At 36.4% G+C, this 17744-nt stretch overlaps 1 protein-coding gene across 1 annotated transcript in view; it reads left to right on the forward strand.

Moving 5' to 3' along the window:
* NRG3 (neuregulin 3) overlaps positions 1-17744 on the forward strand; it is a gene marked incomplete at both ends in the record, with an annotated part of 374647 nt that overhangs the window by 162295 nt on the left and 194608 nt on the right. The window contains one exon of the mRNA XM_079536012.1: positions 9947-10076. Coding sequence (XP_079392138.1) covers positions 9947-10076 — 130 coding nt within the window. The remainder of the gene's footprint in view (positions 1-9946; positions 10077-17744) is intronic.

A 17744-nucleotide genomic window follows, 5' to 3' on the forward strand; every position in this document is an offset into this window, starting at 1 on the left:
CCCTCATGTCATTTCTTCCCTTAACTCCTTTGTTCCTAGCTAGCAAGATAGATATTTGTATGTAGGTATTTATAGATAACTGTGTGTGTGTGTGTGTGTGTGTGTGTGTATGTATTTGTATTGGTTTATTCCACTAATATCTCTACTCTGCTTTTAAGAACCCAAGCCAAAAAGTTTTGTCTATTTTAAGCTCCTTTTGAACCAACTTCAATACATTGCAGAGTTGAGCAGAAGAAACTGTCACAGATAATAAGCAATGACTTAAGTTTCTGTCACAGAAATGGAATGTATTTTTGTTTACTTTAAGTCAAGATGACATAACTGTACAGGTGTTGTGCCACTAGGTGCAGTGCCCCTAACATTCCTAACTGAACTCAGTTCTAACCAGAATATTTTAGTGTCAGTTTGAGAAGATGTGATTACCCACTTGATGAGAAGCTCACAGCATGTCTCTTTTTTTATCACAGTTCCTGGCATTCGGCTACATTGAAACAATTTGGAATTAGTTTGTGAAGTTGAAATTAATTTACTTTTCTATCTTATTTGTATCGGGAAGCTGTGTGCTATAGAACTGAGCAATTTATTGTTGTGTGGTGACAGTAAGGTCAAGAGGATTCACAGCACATGCGCTCCTCTCAGTACCTCATCATAGTCAGGCAGCAGTGCAAGATTTTTCAGGTAAGCATAATGTGAGATCTGTTGTACACACTAACAGACCGGGGTCTCCTGCAAGGACACTTCACTTTCTCAGGCCTGTCTTCTACCTGTTCTAGAAAAATAAATTAAAAGAACAGGAGAGGAAATAAGATTATATATATAAATATATATATAATATTATTGAAAATGAAGACATGGGTTTCTTTATGGAAGGAAATTCTGAGAAGAACATTGGTGTGTTTCATACCTGACTTTGCATCTCTGCACCACAAAGGTGTCGAAATGGTAAATGTGATAGTGAATAACTTTCAGGTTGTCTACTTTGGAATAATGCACAAGTTTGGAGTTAAAATTGCATTTCTTATTTCCTTCGCTTCTATTCAGTGTGTTACTTGACCTACTTGAATTCCTTGGAGGAAAAAGACAAACTACTAATAGCTTCTTGATAATTAATATTTTCACATTGCAAAGATGATTTTTTTCCCTCTATAACTAGTAAAATCCTTTTATTTCTGTTAGATATCTATTTTTAGCCAACAGTACTTCATCATTTTCTAGAAATGATTCATAAACTATCAAATATATCACTGGGTGATTCCTGTACAGCTTTAACAAAACTGCAAATGATCCAAATGAACTATAACATCACACAGTGCTGTGCTTCCAGAAGAACTTTCTGGTTCTATAGTATGTAAAGATTTGCAAATACTCCTTATTGCAGATGTTTCCCAGAAGGAAGGGAAGTTTGCTTTAGTTTGGGTAGTGTTTGCTGATCTCTATGGAATGTAGTTTGCCATTACTTCATGACAGCATCGTCTACCCGGCTGCTGTCTGTGATGTGATTACTGAGTAAGGATTAAAGGCATTGGAGAGGCCTGAATGGTTGAAAGAAAAGTCATGTTGATCAGTGAATACCTGTTCAAGTATTCATCGCTTTTAGGTTAAGAAATCTCGAAAGCAGAATTTGTACAATGCCAATTGTCTACAAGAGCATTGCGTCCTTTTGTACTCGGCAGAAAAATTCCCTTGGCTCTTCTAAGCAATCATTTGGGCATAACCCCAGACCTGAACACTGTATCTCATTTTCATAGCATTTTGGAAAGGTCTTTCAGGTCATTACCATCATTAAAAATGAAGCATTAGAAACTAAAAAAGACGCCATTCTTAATTTCAGATATATTAATCTGAAAAACACTTTTCATTTCTACTGAGAAAGTGTCTCATACATCAATGAAACTCTTTCTATATCAAGTGTGCAGCATTTAGTTTGGGTTTTCTTGTTCCCAGAGCATTGCCATATCTGTTATTAGCTGGACATAAGAGAACAAAAATGAAGTTTCAATGAGGGGCACTGCAGCAGAATACCTGCTGTTAAAATCCAAGCTAGTCCTTCTTAGAGGAGGGAGTCTGGATGGATACTTTCAAATAAAAATTATTTATCAACTTAAAAAACAAACAAAAAAAACTTGAAGGCTCGGTTTGCTAAAAAAAAAAAAATCAGAAATGATTCATTTTTACATCTTTTTTGTTTTTATTGAACTCTTAGGTGGCACTTGAGTGTTTTACTTTAGACCCTATTTGAGGCTTCTCAGCTGTGGGGAAGACAAGGCAGAGAAGCAAATGCAGGTTGGCAGCATGCGATGGATGGTAAAGGTCAGGCAAGGCGAGCTCTGGTTGTTGGGACTGCTTCAGTGTTTGGGAGCTTTCTACTAGTGTCAGCAGTTTGCAGTGTTGGAGATTACTGTGAAGGGGCACCAGAACTTCAGAGCTGAGCAAAATCTCAGGAATAGTGCTAGGAATAGAGCGTCCTCATCCTGCTTGTGCTCCCTATTCCCTGTTCGGGGATTCCCATCCCCTCCCCAGCACCACAGAAAGTCCCTCTTTATCTGCTGCTCTTAACGCTGTGCTGGAGAGAAAATGTGTTGGGTGTATTAGGAAAGTGAAAAAATAAATCTCATTTGCTTCAACCAGAAGAGAAGAATAAATAATTAAGCTTTGGTTTTGTGTTGAGGTACATTTAAATGGCACGAGAATTTCCTGATTATACCAGGGTCTGAACATTGCACAAATTATTTTTAAGAGACTCTTACTTATGTGAAAACTGCATGGCTTTGGAGTCTGCCTTGATCTGGGGTAATGACTGGAGTCTGTAGAATCATCTGCTGAAGGGATTAGTGTTGTGTTTTGATGGTCCTTATGTGTAAAGGATATCAACCAAGAAAATGGACACAGATGGTTGACTTTTGGTTTTCTCCACTCAGAGATATTGTGGGTTCAAGATTAAAGATGGAAGAAGATTAAATGGTGTGGATGCAACTTTCTGAGGCCTCTCCTAACTTGCTGTGAGGTTGGGCAGAGATCTTGACTCTCCGTAAGGCTATCTGGAGCGGCCTCATGCTTCCTCGTGGAGGAGAAATGGAAGCAGTAGTCTGTGTTGCCTTAAAAAAAGAAAATAAGAAAAATGAAGTCTGGGAGTCCGTGGGCTGCTGGTACTGGCTGCATCTCTTCCCAGTGCTGCTACCTTTGAGCTGCAGCACAAGTGGGACAGGTAGACTTATCCATGTGTAGCAGCACAGGAATAGGCTGGCTGTTTATGAGGGTGGATAGTGATAGGACAAGGGGAAATGGTTTTAAACTGAGACAGGGGAGGTTTAGGTGAGGTTTAGGAGGAAGTTTTTCACACACAGCGATGAGGCACTGGAACAGGTTGCTCAAGGAGGCTGTGGATGCCCCATCCCTGGAGGCAGTCAAGGCCAGGCAGGATGTGGCTCTGGGCAGCCTGGTCTGCTGGTTGGCGACCCTGCATATAACAGGGGTTTGGAACTGGATGAGCATTGTGGTCCTTTTCAACCCTGGCCATGCTATGATTCTATGATCTCAGGTCTCTGTCGTCTGTCTCTCCTCTGGTCCTTGTTTCACCAGCACAAGAGGGAGCAGATGCTTGTGATATAAGAAACAGAAATATTTGGGACATTAATTTATATAATTTTCTTTTTGCTGTGTGTAGTAATGTTTGCAACCCCACTTTTAAACTTCATTGGTTTATTTAGATCACTGAACTTCTCTTGCATTTCTTTTTAAAATTTCCATTTCAGTATACCAAATCTGAAAGTACAAAGTTCTGAAGGACTTAAATTATTTACAAAGAACTCCAACTGAATCCAGTTAAAAGTAGCAGTCTTCCCTAAGCAATGAGATATGAATTCTGTTGAGATGACTTGAAACTGAGAATGAAAAATAAAGGAAAATGATTTTGATTTAAGGTGACTTATTTCTTCATTTTTGTTACTGTTCTTGATATATAATGATTAAGCTTTGCTACAAACCAACATCCTCTTCAGTACCCAAACTAAGACCAAAATATTTCATCACAAACATCCTCATGTACTTTTCTCTAGATTTGATACACAAGGATTTGTTTTTTTTTCTATTGCAGAACACAGATGCAATGTTGTGCTTGCTTCTTTATTGCTTCTTTTAGTCTACACAGAACTTTTCACTTGCTCTTTTTCAAAGTTCTGATTGCATCAATGCATCAACTATATTTTGCATCTCAGAAAGTCTTTTGTTTTCAGTTCTCCTATTGCTATTATACTGGGCCTGCAAGTCATTGCAGTTAACTGCATTTCAGATGCTCTATTTAAGATTGAGTTGATCCATGTTACTTTTTGGTGCAACAGTGCTGTTCAGGCTTTTGTTTCCTCTGGTGTTGCCAGTTCAGCTGGGCAGGTTTGAGGGGCAGCTGGGGTGAAAGGAAAGAGCAGCAGTGCAGGGGATCTGTGGGCACAATTTCTGCTACCCCCCTTATTCACTGCATTGTGAATTTAATTCAGGTCAATTAATGAGAAGTTCTGCAAAGGCTGCCTGAAAACGTGGCTGACTGGCAGAAGCACTTTGTGCCTAGAGCTCTCATCATAGCTGTCATGACTCAATTTAGAAAATAACTCCTTGCATTGAACACTAAAGCTTTTTAGAGCTTTTGTTACTTATGTTGCTGCATCACCTGGACACTGAACTTTGGAAAAACCCTTTTGTGTCCTATGGGCTCTTTCCTGATTCATCTTGAATTTGTTCAGCTCGCAATGATTTCGGTTTGAGCAGTACAGGGGAACAGGAGTGATGTGCAGTTCTGCACGTATGTACAGAAATGTCATTGTATTCAGGATTCGATCTTTAAATTCTTGATTGAAGTGGCCAAGTAAACATGTTCTGCTTTATTTCCTTTCCTTTTTTTGAGTTTCAGATGCAAGATTATATATAATGAGGTGGGCATTTTCACAGATGTTTTCTTGGCTTGTCCTTTTCCAAGCTGAGAAAACCAAGAGATAGCTCAACATGTAAGAGGTTTGCGTCAAACAAGCAGCTCTCTAGAGCACAGAATATTTTGGTAATAGCACACTAGTAGCTTGAAAATCCTTTAATAGATAGATAGCTCTGAGAGTTATGGCTCCTATTTCTTTCTATGGGAGCTAAACAGATGCAAAAATCTCAATAACAGGGCAAATTCTTAGCTACAAGATTAGCTACGAAATACTGTTTTTCAAGTTAGTTGCAGAATCACAGAATTGGAAGGATTGGAAGGGACCTCTGGAGGTCACTTAATCCAACTCCCCTACAGAAGGTGGTACAAGAAAGTGTCCAGATGGGATTTGAGTATTTCTTTGAATGTCTCAGGAGAAGGAAACTTCACAACCTCTCTGGGCAGCTTGTTCCAGTGCGCTGGCACTCTCATAGTTTAATAAGCAAATTCTTTGTGGTGTTTGAGTGCAACTTCACATGTTCCAGTTTGTGCCCATTTCCCCTCATTCTATATGATTCTGTATTTGCTGGCAGTTCAATCCCTACTGCCATACCACCAATACCCATCTCTGATGTGGTGGGCCAACATAATAAATAAAGAGGCTTTACTTTCAGCAATTTTAAGTACTTGATAGTTTACTTTCATGATGTAAACATATTGTCAGAAGGAGCTCTTCTTTAATACGTTTTGTTTTTGTAACTAGAGTTGTGTGATAGGAGGAAATGCCATTTTTTTTTTGCTTTCTTTTTGGTAGTGCATTTAAAAATGTGGTCATTGAATTAAAATAAGCACCTCACTTTTTTTTTTTTTTTTAGTTATATCAGTCAATGGTTCATAGAAATTATCACTTGCAGATAGATAACAATTTGTTAGTCTAGTTGATATTTAATGTATAAAGCTGACAGTACACAATAGTAACTCAAAACAAGCAGAGTTTTACAAGTAATTGTTCCAGCATGTAACCTTTAGCACGAAACCCATATTTGTCTTTAATAGTCCTTCCTAATGCACTGAGTTGCTGCTTTACCCATGAAAGTGAATGTTAACATGAGGCTATGAGACTTGAGTGTCTGTCCGCTGTTATCTTCAGAAAGGTTAAGCAGTATCTTTTTATTTCTTGTTCTTCTAGGCTTTTTTTTTTTTTTTTTTTGGTCACTCCATGGCAGCTACAGCTGTGTATGTTGAAAAGCTGTTTATAAGGAGATCCATGCTGAATGGTTTTTTTTAATATTGTCAAAAAGTTATTTGTTGTTTGAGCTGTTTTCAGTAACATCTGTTTCTAAATCCAGAATGTGATGAACCTGCATGTGATGAATGGGAATGCTTGCTCCTATACAGACTACCTAGAAATAGCTGCCATATATGTTACTGTTTTGCCAGGGTATTTTAAGTCTCACACTCTTTTCCTGCATTTGTCCTATTTAATTACAGGTTTATGAATATCAGAGCACGATACTGGAAACAATGACTCGAGTAGCCTTGAATGGGGAAGGTGGTATTTATAGTATCCGTATTGTGCCTTGTGGAGCATTCAATAGATTAGCTGTGATGAGTCATCCTGTGCTGGTATAAACATGGTGGAACAAATTAAGGAGAGAACATAAAAATACCAAATTGGTAGCACATCTTTAGATAATAACACAATATAACAATATCTGAAAACTGGCTAATGACATTGTCTTAAGCACTCACAAATTACTACTTTTTTTTTTTTTTTTTTTTTTCATGCCTCACTTTGAAACCTGAAATCTTGTTCGTTTCATATCAGAGACGTGACAGCGGTATATTCGGATATGGAGTAGGAGAGTGGCACATAAAGCTTTGCGGATAAAATGAGACAGTAACAAAAGAGCAAAACCACCTAGGCATTCTTTATTCCCTTTTAGTTAGAAAGATTCCAGCAGAAATCCACATCCCCTGCTGCTTTTAGATGAAATGCCTGGACACTTAGCAATTAAAAAAACAATAATAGTGGTAGGGTGGGGGAAGAAAGGCCTTAGGGAGTTATGGATTTTTGGCATTTAAATACTAAATTTAAGGACATCTGAATGCTTAACAGAGGCTCCCTTTTGTTGCCTATAAATGTTGGAGTCTGGCACCCATGTGTAAAGACTGTGAATGAATTAAGATGAGCTAATTTTGTGAATGCTTAAGTTTTATAGCTGATAAAAGAGTCCTTGAAAGAAATTCTGATTGGACAGTAAAATAGTGGATATTTAGCAAGCTCCTAAAAGACAGGGCTGTCGAAACACCATTTGAGCAGTCAAAACAAGAAACAAAATAGAATAAAATCTATAACAAAAGGAATTGAGAAAACTAGGTAATCTCTACAGTGTTATCAATTGCTTTGTTCCTTCTGTAGTTCTGTTTAGAGCAAGTTCTTAGATTAATTTTCTCAATATTGTATTGAGCCACACATGTATGTTAAAAAAAAGTCTGACTACGAATGCAACATGAAATGAAAGCAGCAGCAGAATTTTAATCTTTTTGAGAACTTCAGTTGCATTTCATAGATATAATCTTGAATAATACTGAATAGAGAATTGAATGAAGTTAGACAGTACCAAGCCTCTGAAGAACATGTTTAATCCAAAACTTCAAAATGCTGACCTTGACAAGGCAATTGTGGGTGGCAGAGGATCTTCCTTCTCAGAGCACAGCAGTGAAGTACAAGTGGGTGCATTCCTACTGCGGAGATGTGCCATGGGGTACTGCATGCCTCCTTGTTCTTCCTGTTGGCCTTTGGGGGTGTCTCAGATTGCTTTGGTCTGTGTAACATGACTACCCTCATAAGGGTATCTGCATGGGTAGTTTTTGCAGGGTGTGCTGACAAACGTAAGTGATCTGTTCTCTAAAGCATATGGAGCTGAGGTGCTGCTCATCAAACACTTCTAGTTACCTTTGATAATCAGTATAATTAGCACAAGTGCTTGCAAGTAATACTATCTTCATTTTTCGGTATTTAAGAGGAGTGGAAATAGATTGCTGTTGTGTGTGTGCATGTATGTATAATAAATTATGCAGATTTTCAATGACAATGCAAATGTTCCTGCGTGAAACTGACCTGAGAAGGTGACTGGATGTTTGTTTCGACCTGAAGATAGTTGTTATACAGAACCTGATCTTCTTTTGAAATGTCAGCAGATATGCTTGTCCCTGTTTGCATTTACATACGTCTCTCACTGTTTCCAAAATTCAATCTGATACATTTCACTACAGGGCTTGCTTGCATCCACTGAGGACAAGTAGTTTTTTTATAGCCTGTACCTTTTTCTGAAGTTCCACTACTCTGCATTTTTGAAAGATGCTGACATATATCATCTTCAGCAGAGTAACAGGGACTGTAGCAGGACCTCTCATTCTAAATCTGTGTAATTATTTGAAGGGAGAATGTTAATGTTTGTTTTTTTTCCATAAGAACTTTGAACTAAAATAATTTCTCTTGGGGACGATAGAGTATGGATTATAAAAGTGTTTTATTAATCTTTCTCTGCTTAGAAGGGGTGACAGGGAAACCTTTTAGCACTGTTTTCCTTAAAGTACTGTCAGAATTAATGGTTACATTGCAAGCTTCTGGGAATGGAGAGATCTTCATGAAGTACCATTCTTTATTGTTCCTAGTTCATTCTTCTGAGGATGAAAGCAGAATCGATTAATTTTTTTCAATGCACGTTTGCTTACTTAAATATACCTGCAGAATCATACATATTGATGTCTCCTAGTAATTCAGCGCTTTATTTTTCAGCTTTGTTATTTACTTTGTGGGTATTTTTGTTTTTAGTTATAAGCAAAAAAGTCAATACGTTGCTGTAATTTTTAGTTTGCAGTATCCCATGTGCGTCAAACACAGTTTCATTCCTCTGACAGTAAAAGAATGTTCCTGATCGTCTTTGATAGGCTAAAATGTTCTCTTATAACTTCAGAGTACATTAGTATATCAGGTCCTGCTCCTTGTCCCAGCTAAGTGAGTAAAAATTTAGGTTTTGAGAATGAAGATTCTGTATGAAGGATATTATCTACTTTGAAAGTTGTGCTTCGTCGGAGAATGCTGGCTTTATTGGAGAGAGTCGAAGTGTTGTCTGTCTTCCTTTGACAAGTTCAGTTTCTTTATTTATCCAACTGGATTGGAAGAGTAAAATAAATACATTTGAAGGCAGGGATGATGGCCTACTCTGACATGCTGATAGAGACTGTTGCAGATCTCATCATCCAACCATACATTGCAAATTTACTGGTAATAGACTGTTCTGAAAATAACTTCCTTAAATTTTGTTGCGGGGGGAGGTGGAGAGAAGAAGGCACCTACAGAAGATATACCTGAAATGAAATTATCTGTGGAGCCTTGCATTTTTTTTTTGTTTTTAATTCTAGGCCAGTTTTTGTGATAGATGAATCAAAATAGCCTTGTTTTTACCTCAGATTTTTCTTTTGTTGTGTTGTTTTTGTATGCATGCATTTGTGTGTGTGAGAGAGGTTTTCTTGTCAAGAAAAAATAGATGTTTTATTTAAAGCTGTATTAAGTTATACTAATGTGAAAATAAACCTTATCTGTTCTTCTGGTTTTAATAAAAAATAATAGTAGATGAAGCTGTATTAATTTGTTTGACAGCATTGACGGCTACCATTGTTTAAAAATGTGAGATCTTAAGATAGAACCTGTTATTTAAACTTTCAGATGGCGTGCTTTGAAAATTGGAAGTGGTTGGAAATTACACTCAATTTTGCTTCAGTTCCTCTTTTTTTTTTTTTTTTTGCCAATTTTTCCAAATGTGAGATTCGTTTTGTGACTCTTTCAAGAAGCTTTATTGCTAAGAACATTGTCGTCACATTGGAGTTTGCTTACTTTGTGCTGTTGCTGTATCTTAATTATTTAGACTGTCTTGATCAGTAGAAGTTATGGAGATTACCTGTATTAAATGTAAAAACATTCAGTTTAAAAATATTTAGCCTTAAGGCATTTCTTTTCTCTTTTTTTTTTTTTCTTTGTAGATACTACAACGTATTCCACTGAGCGATCTGAGCACTTTAAGCCATGCAAAGACAAGGATCTTGCATACTGTCTCAATGAAGGAGAATGCTTTGTGATTGAAACCTTAACAGGATCACATAAACACTGCCGGTGAGTAGTTTGCTAAGTCATTTCTTTACAGAAATAAAATGTATAATAATATTCTGAGGAGACAGCATTGGAAAAGAATGTAAGGATTTAGTCTTAGAATGTTGTAAACATGAAATGATAGAATTTGCTGTTGGTTGCCTCCCTCACCATTGTGGTGGGTTTTTGTTGGTTCATTTTTTTTTTTTTTTGCTATTGTGTAGTATTTATAGATTAAAAAAAAAAAGCAATGGAAAACCAAGAGTTGGATTAATTTTATAGATACAAATAGTACTTGGTGTTCTGTTGATGTAAGCAAGTAAGAAGTATTGGGTTGTTTGTTTTTTTTCTTTAAACATAGAGTAGTCCTCTGTTCTTCTAAATACCAGAAGTGTCTTTTACTTTGAGTAGTCAAAGTAACTCGGATTAATAATTGCTGTATGCACAACTGTGGTCTTCAAGAGATGGGGAGAGTTGTTCACTTAGTAGTTTTAAGAATTTGGGTTTCTTATGTCAAATTATTTAAAGATAAAGTGGACTGTGATGGCTGTCTGAACCTGATGGGTAGCTGTTCAGCAGTTTTTTGCTGATGAGCTTATATTAATATATCAGTGAGGTTCTTGAGTATGTGTCTGAGTATCAGAAATGAAAACTGGATTGCCAGGTTACCCTAGATCTGGTGGCCAGTGAAATGAACTGGTTTACAGAAGGTTGGGTTTTTTAACGTTTCCTAAGGATAAGAAAAAAAGTATCAGAACTATTCCAAGTCATTTAAATAGAAGTGATCCAAGATTAAATCCTGTATTTCTGATATTTTATTCTACTTTTAATTTCTTGTAATGCAACAGATGCATTTAAACGTATGCCTGAATTCTAAGCTGGCGGTCCAAATACAGAGTGAGTGTGTGTGTGTGTGTGTGATATAAATACTATCAAGTACTTAAAATGCTCAGAAGCTTTACTGAATCACTTTGGACTTAAGCAAAAGGTTGTTCAGATAGAAGAGAATCACAAAATGATTTGTACCTAGTATGAAAGATTGACGCCTGTCTGCTGACAGACATAAAGATTAATTCTAAGAATTTATTAAGTTCTGTTCTATTTTTTCCATTCAGTTATATATACTTCAGTGGTGATTTCCCTCTTTGTTTTCTGTTTTATTATGCCATGTTAATTTAATTATTGTGTCTTTAACTATGGAGAAATGATGACTTTTCAACTTGCATCACAGAAGTTTGCAGGTATCATTTTTTTCAAAGCAGGTGTTTTTTTCCTTCTTATAAGCATCATGAACTATGAACACGTAAATTACACCACTCAAATGTTCATGTTTTTAAATGAAAAATTCAAATTGGACAATCGTGTAGACACGATTGTCCAATTTGAATATATATGACCAGCAAGTAATGAATAGAAGAAATCATTAGTCTGATAAACTCATTAAATAATCTCTGTGTACTAGGTAATTTTTACTAAACTCTATGTATTAGGATGGCATATCTGCAGAGTAGATCTCATTAAAAAGTCTGTCTTATTCTTGTTTGACTTTGAAGTTTGTTTTTCCCTGTTGTTTGCCTTTGCCAAATTGTTGTTCATTTGCTGTGATTCTAATGCTGCATTCTGTCTAATGGCTAGAGGCTTTCCCTCTGGGCTTTTCCCCTTAAGTAGGCCAGAATACTGAGTTTTTGTTCTTTCCAGTGGAGTGAGATTTTTCATCATCTTCTTGTGTGTTATTTTTCCATAGGGAAATACAGGTATCCTCTGTGAATTTATTAGTTCTGGTGTGTAGCAGACTTGCATTGCTCCTACAAGTTACCAACACTGGGGCAATCTCTGTGAATTCATCATTATTACACAGGATACTTTGAAGCATCCAACATGAAAAGATATGGAAATAAAAATTAGTATAGCATAGCAGAATAGGACGCATCTTAAATTTTAAAAGGTGGTTACATGGTTATAGTGCTTTCCTTACAGGTGCATGAACATGTGAACAGCTTGTCTGAAATCTCTTTTATGGTACCTTCAAATCCTGTATCTAGTTCAATAGCGGACTGGCTCTCAGAACTGGGGCTGTAGTGAGCAGGATACGGGGGTTTTCTATCTGCAGCTCAGAACTGTGCTCTGAAATAGCAGCTGGAGCATGCTCATTAAAAACAAACACAAGAAAAACCCTTCATTGTTAATGTACTGGATTTGTTCTCATGCTCCAGGGAGGGGGAAAAAAAAAATTTTCTCTGAGAATCGAAGGGTTATGGAATTCCCTTTGCAATTAAAAACATCATTTGAATACAGAATTACGAGGACTTAGAATGTGAAATGATACTTCGTTCTTAAAATCAAGTGGCATTGTATATTCTTGTTAAGAGTTTGATTTTTGCATCTGTTCTGGAAGAGGACACCAATGTACTGATAAGGGAATTTGCCAAGTGGAACAGCTGCAGGCAGAAGACCTTGATGTAGCAGAAAACTTGAGCTGTGTTGAAAGATTATTAGTAAACGATGCGCTTAAGCAGCTGTACAGTCATTCCTGTGTATGTGTATAGGGACACACATGAATTATTGTTTAAGCAAAATACAGGGATGTGAAATGGCAGCTGGGTAGCAAATGAGATATCCTGGGTGCATTTTGGGTTATTTCAAATGTGTGACTGCAGTATTTATTTTTGTGAATGGTTTAATACAAGTTTGTTTTAAGGATAGAGTAGGTCAACAGTAGGGAGACTGGATATTTAGCTTCTCCATGCATTGAAATTTTTTTCCTGTTGCCTTAAGAATTTAAATGTGTGATGAGGGAGGTTTTTTGTGGCTATTTATACACACACACATGCACGCACACTCACATCAAGCAGACTGTCAATACCTATATATAGGTATTTAACTGGATATTACATAAATGTCTTTACCAGAAGAAACAAGAATTCTTTGTGTAAGTTTATTTCTAAGACTGTCTCTCTTTTGCTTCATGTTTTTTAATGTTTTCTCCTCCCGTTCCTGAGCTAAGCCTTCTACCGTTTCATGTCTCTTCCTTTCTGATTACTCATCGAGTAATGGTACTAATGGCTCCCATTGGAAATACATTCATGGATGAATGGCTGGCTGTAAGTTTTCGAGGGAAGGAAAGGAAGGAGGATGTTTGGTCCAAGGCTTCTTTCAGAAGAATCCATTAGGAATGTAGTGTATGCAGTAGAAATCTAGGAGTGCAATGAACTCCAATGTACTCTTCGTATTATTAGAGCACATTGGATGAGAGATACTCCTTTTGCCTCTTTTTCTTCTTGCTCATCTCTCTTTCATAAAGAAAGCAGTGTACAACTTAAGTACATTTTCCAACAGTGTTGGAAATCTATTTGCAAGAAAAGATTCACAAATATACAGAAAACATCATTCCTAATTGATGAGAATCTAGCAGACTGTACCTATAGAAGTTTTCAGATTCTGTGGGATAGTTGACCTTCCATGCATTCATCTGATTCTGAACTTGATGATTTTACTCAATTTTATACCTAAATATTTCTGTTTTACGCTTAATTGGTGGAATGATTCTGTCATTGTTCAACTGTGTTTAAAATGTGTTTTGATGCCCAGAGGATTAAATTCCACCTTAATGAAAGTTCAATTCAGAGAATGTTAATACATCTAGCGATTATTGTCAGTCTCTCACATGGCAGTGGCTGTAATCCATGTGCAGCACTAGTTGTCAGTGCAATCAGCAGGAGAGGAGGTATCAAGCAAGCCGTAATTGGAACAGCAGGGCATATGTTATGTGCACTTAACCATAAGTTAAAAATCTGAAATGATAAAATTATTTGTTTCAGTTCAGTGCCTCCTTCTCTAGATTTTTACAGCCTGACCTAGCTGTTTTGTTTTTTTTTTTTTAACCAAAAAAAAAGGTTGATTTTTTTTTTTAACCAAAAAAAAAAACAAAAAACAAAAAACCCTCTTTTGTGTTCTCTGTCTTATGTTATGCACAGCAAACTTTTTCAGAGCTATTCTGTGAGAAAGCAAAAGCAGAAAATAACTCGCTATTGAGTGGCAGCAACTAAGAAAGGCTCTTTTTTTACATTACAATATTACAAGGCTAGTTTAATAAAAAAATCGTATGTTGCATCAAGCTGACTACATGAAGGACAACTACAAGAGAGTAAAAGAAGTAGAAATGTAACTTAGGACACATTACATGTGAAGGGTGATCAACAGACCCCTACTGAAAATTATTGGCTTGCAAGCACATCTAGATTATATTTGTGCAGTCTCAAACATTAACTGGAAATGCTGCTGATTTTACTTGTTTACTTCGGGAAAGCTGAGGCAAACTTGGAATAGTACATGAGATGCTATTAAGCAATTACATTTTTGCATAGGTAACACATTACATTACGATTGCATCACTTGCTTATGCAGCAGCACTATTAGAACTCTTGGTTGCCTTGAGCAGCACAGTTGTTTCTGTTAGCTCAAGTGAAACATCCTCTTTGCCTCCTGGCTGTGATATTTGCCAAAGCTCAGGCCTGTGAGAGATGTCAGGAGGCAGAACCTCTTGCCAGAAAATTTTCCATGTTATCTGTACATCCCGGGGGCTCAGGTGCATTGACATAGTCCAGACTTGGGTAGTGAAAAGCAGATGAGTTCCTGCCTGTATTGCTGTGTAATTTCATATTTGTTCTTAATATTAGGAAACTGCTCTTCTTCATTGGAATACCTCATGCCTTTCTGGTCTAGTTTTAAATACTTGTTTTCTTTCTGATAATGATAATAAAAACTCACTAGTGTACTAATAGTGCACTCTTTCTCAAACTCCTTATCCTTGAAAATTAGGACTGTAGTTTGCATAGCTTTGCTGCTGTGTACCTCCCTCATTCTTTTAAATTTGCTTAGATATGAACTGTGAAGAAGTCTGGTATCTAAACTTGAGAATGAAATGGTAGATGTAAACCCAAGAGATCTGTGAAACTCGTACTCGTTTCCTGGGATACTTCTTTGTCATTACCCAGTCTCATATGGTTTTTACCATTTGATCTGGAATCGTATGTAATTGACATATAAAATTTGAGCTCACTTAATTAAAACTAGTTTATCAGGATTCAAGTGTTACAAAAATAAACAAATTAAAAGCTCAAGAATTTGTTAACATCCTTCCCTGGTGAAATAGTGCAGGAACATATTATTTGATAGATACATTAAATACAGTTGTATTCAGCACCTGATTCATGCTTTCATAATTGAATATTCAGAGGATAGAGGCTCTCGAGAAAGCTTCTTGTCAAAGTACTGTAATTATTGATTAATTTTACAACCTCAACACTCCATTACAGTGCTTTTTATTTACAGATTTTCCCCTAAATTATTGCTTTTGACAGATGCTTACCTTCTTCAATCTCATCTAACTTGTGCTGCAGAAATTAATTCCATCTTGAAATATATTTGCAAATTGAAGTCTTACAAAGTTGAGTCACTTTCAATATGTGAAAGGCACTGGGTTTTAATGCTGTTATAAAATGAATAGTCCATTTTGTTCTGTTTGGAAAGTTTCTTCAAATTGATACTCGTTATGAAATTGAGGAAGAAAAAAGACATATTTTTAAACTGATGTCAGCAAAGAGGAATGATAAACTGCAATACCTTTTTTTACGTCCAAAATACGAAACAATGGATGTAAATGCATTTTCAGCTATCAGAAAGGATGGGAAATCAAAGATGATGGCTGAGCATAGCCACTACCTCTTTTTCTTTTTGATGCCTTTTTGTAAAGCCACGAGTTCCTAATTCTCAGATAATAACTGTCAGGCTTTGTCAATTTTTTTTTTTTTTTTTTTTTTTTTTTTAAGTATTGGCAAGTATATCCCAAGATGTAGTTTCTATTAGAACTATTAGTAGTAGAAGTTAAAGATATTTCTATGAACTTAGAGTAAACGTCCCTTCCTGAAGCTATGGAAAATGAAGAGACCTGATTCAACCGCCTTTGATTTTGGCAAGACCCCTTCATTAGGTTGAGGGATGTGCTGATCTATAGCCTTGAATTTTGGTAGATAGAAAAATGGAATTGTCAGTTCAGCAGTTGAGCCAGATTCGTCATGCGGCTGCTAATGATTCTTGGTTCTCTTCATTTGGAAACAAGGTGGGAGACTGTAGAGACAATGCTGCAGTAGCAGATAAAGGCCTCATTAGCAAGTGCACTTAATACTGATAGAGCCTTAATTATTATCACTGTTTGTTTGTGCTTACATGTTTCTGAAAATATATCTTGTGCCACTTAGCACTAGTGACATCTAGATTATACAGCCTATCTCCAATAGCAGAGATTACTCAAGTCTGTTATGTTTAAAGCACAAAATTCCTTGAAGAATCTTGGTTTGTAAATGTAAGGAGACTCTCTGGACTTTTTTTTTTTTTTTAATTTAAAGGAAAATGAAGTCATGTGACCTAGGGAAGGCTATTAGGAAATGCGAAATTCAAAATGAAGAGGTGTTCTCTGAAAATTGGAATAATTCAAACAAATGCTAAAAGCCTTCCCCTGCAAGGGAATATTCTATCGATTTATTAAAATTTTTATCTCCCTTCCCTCTGCCCCCTTGCTTTTCAAACCCTGTGAATGGAGAGAGGAATGCATTGCTTCCATTAGCGCATACAAAAAAGCGTTCCTTGAAAAGAAAACCTTGAAAACGTGGGTGCAAATATGTATGGATATATTGGATCTGTCTTGAATCTAAAATATGTGAATATTCCGCCATGAAACCCTGCTTCTAAATTAAATTGGAAATGAGTTAGGGTTGTGGTGTTTTTGTTATACCTCCCTAAGGCAGGAAGAAATTTCTTTAGTGCCTAATGCAGAAATCTGAAATCTCTCATTTAAATTCTCATCCTTGCCAGTGTCTTAAATACTTGGGAAGCAAGAGCATTTCCAAATTAATGCTTTCTGCAGACATTTTCCCAGAAGGTCTGTTGGAAGATAACTTATTAGGAGAACAAATAAACCCTGGACAATTAATTGAGTCATTTAAATAGAAACAAGTATCAACAGTATCAAAATGCTATCTTTCAAACGTGATTCACCAGTACTTTGACTTAATCTAGCTGAGAAGGAGCAAACAAAAATAGCCCTATCTGCCATTCTTCACTCTGCAAGAAAACCATTCTTACTACCTAAATAGGAATGGGAGAAGTAAGGCAAAAATGAGTGGGTTTTGTACTGTTACAGAAGCTGAGGTACATAGAGTAGATGTGAGGTAAATGTAAATGAAGTGTTGCATCTAATTTATGGTAGAGAGGTAAGTATACTGATCAATGTACTTTTTACCTCTTACTGGTATTGTAGCGAATTGGTTGTTTGAATGTGAAAATAAAATGCCTTGGAATTGATACGGAGTAGGAAGGGGTTAACTCCTCAAGCAACCTCAAAGTGGTATCTATTAAGAAACAGTGTAATCAGAGGTATTTTTGAAAAGGTAGTAATGAAAACTACTTTTTTTTTTTTTTGCTCTGTTTTTGCATTCAGCCACTTTGTTAGATTTCAAATAAAAGATTTTACAAGAATTACACAGTTCAAGTAAGCTAGTGTCAAGCTGTGGGTAATAACTTAAGTCTTACATTTCTCAGTACACGAATTTGAGGTCAAACACCTGACTGCTTGAGAGGGCTGTCGTGTACCATTGTAATCTTATTAGCTAAATTATTAAAATAGGAAGTATATGT

This window comes from Tetrao urogallus (assembly GCF_951394365.1).
Source record: "Tetrao urogallus genome assembly, chromosome: 5".
NCBI lineage: Eukaryota > Metazoa > Chordata > Aves > Galliformes > Phasianidae > Tetrao > Tetrao urogallus.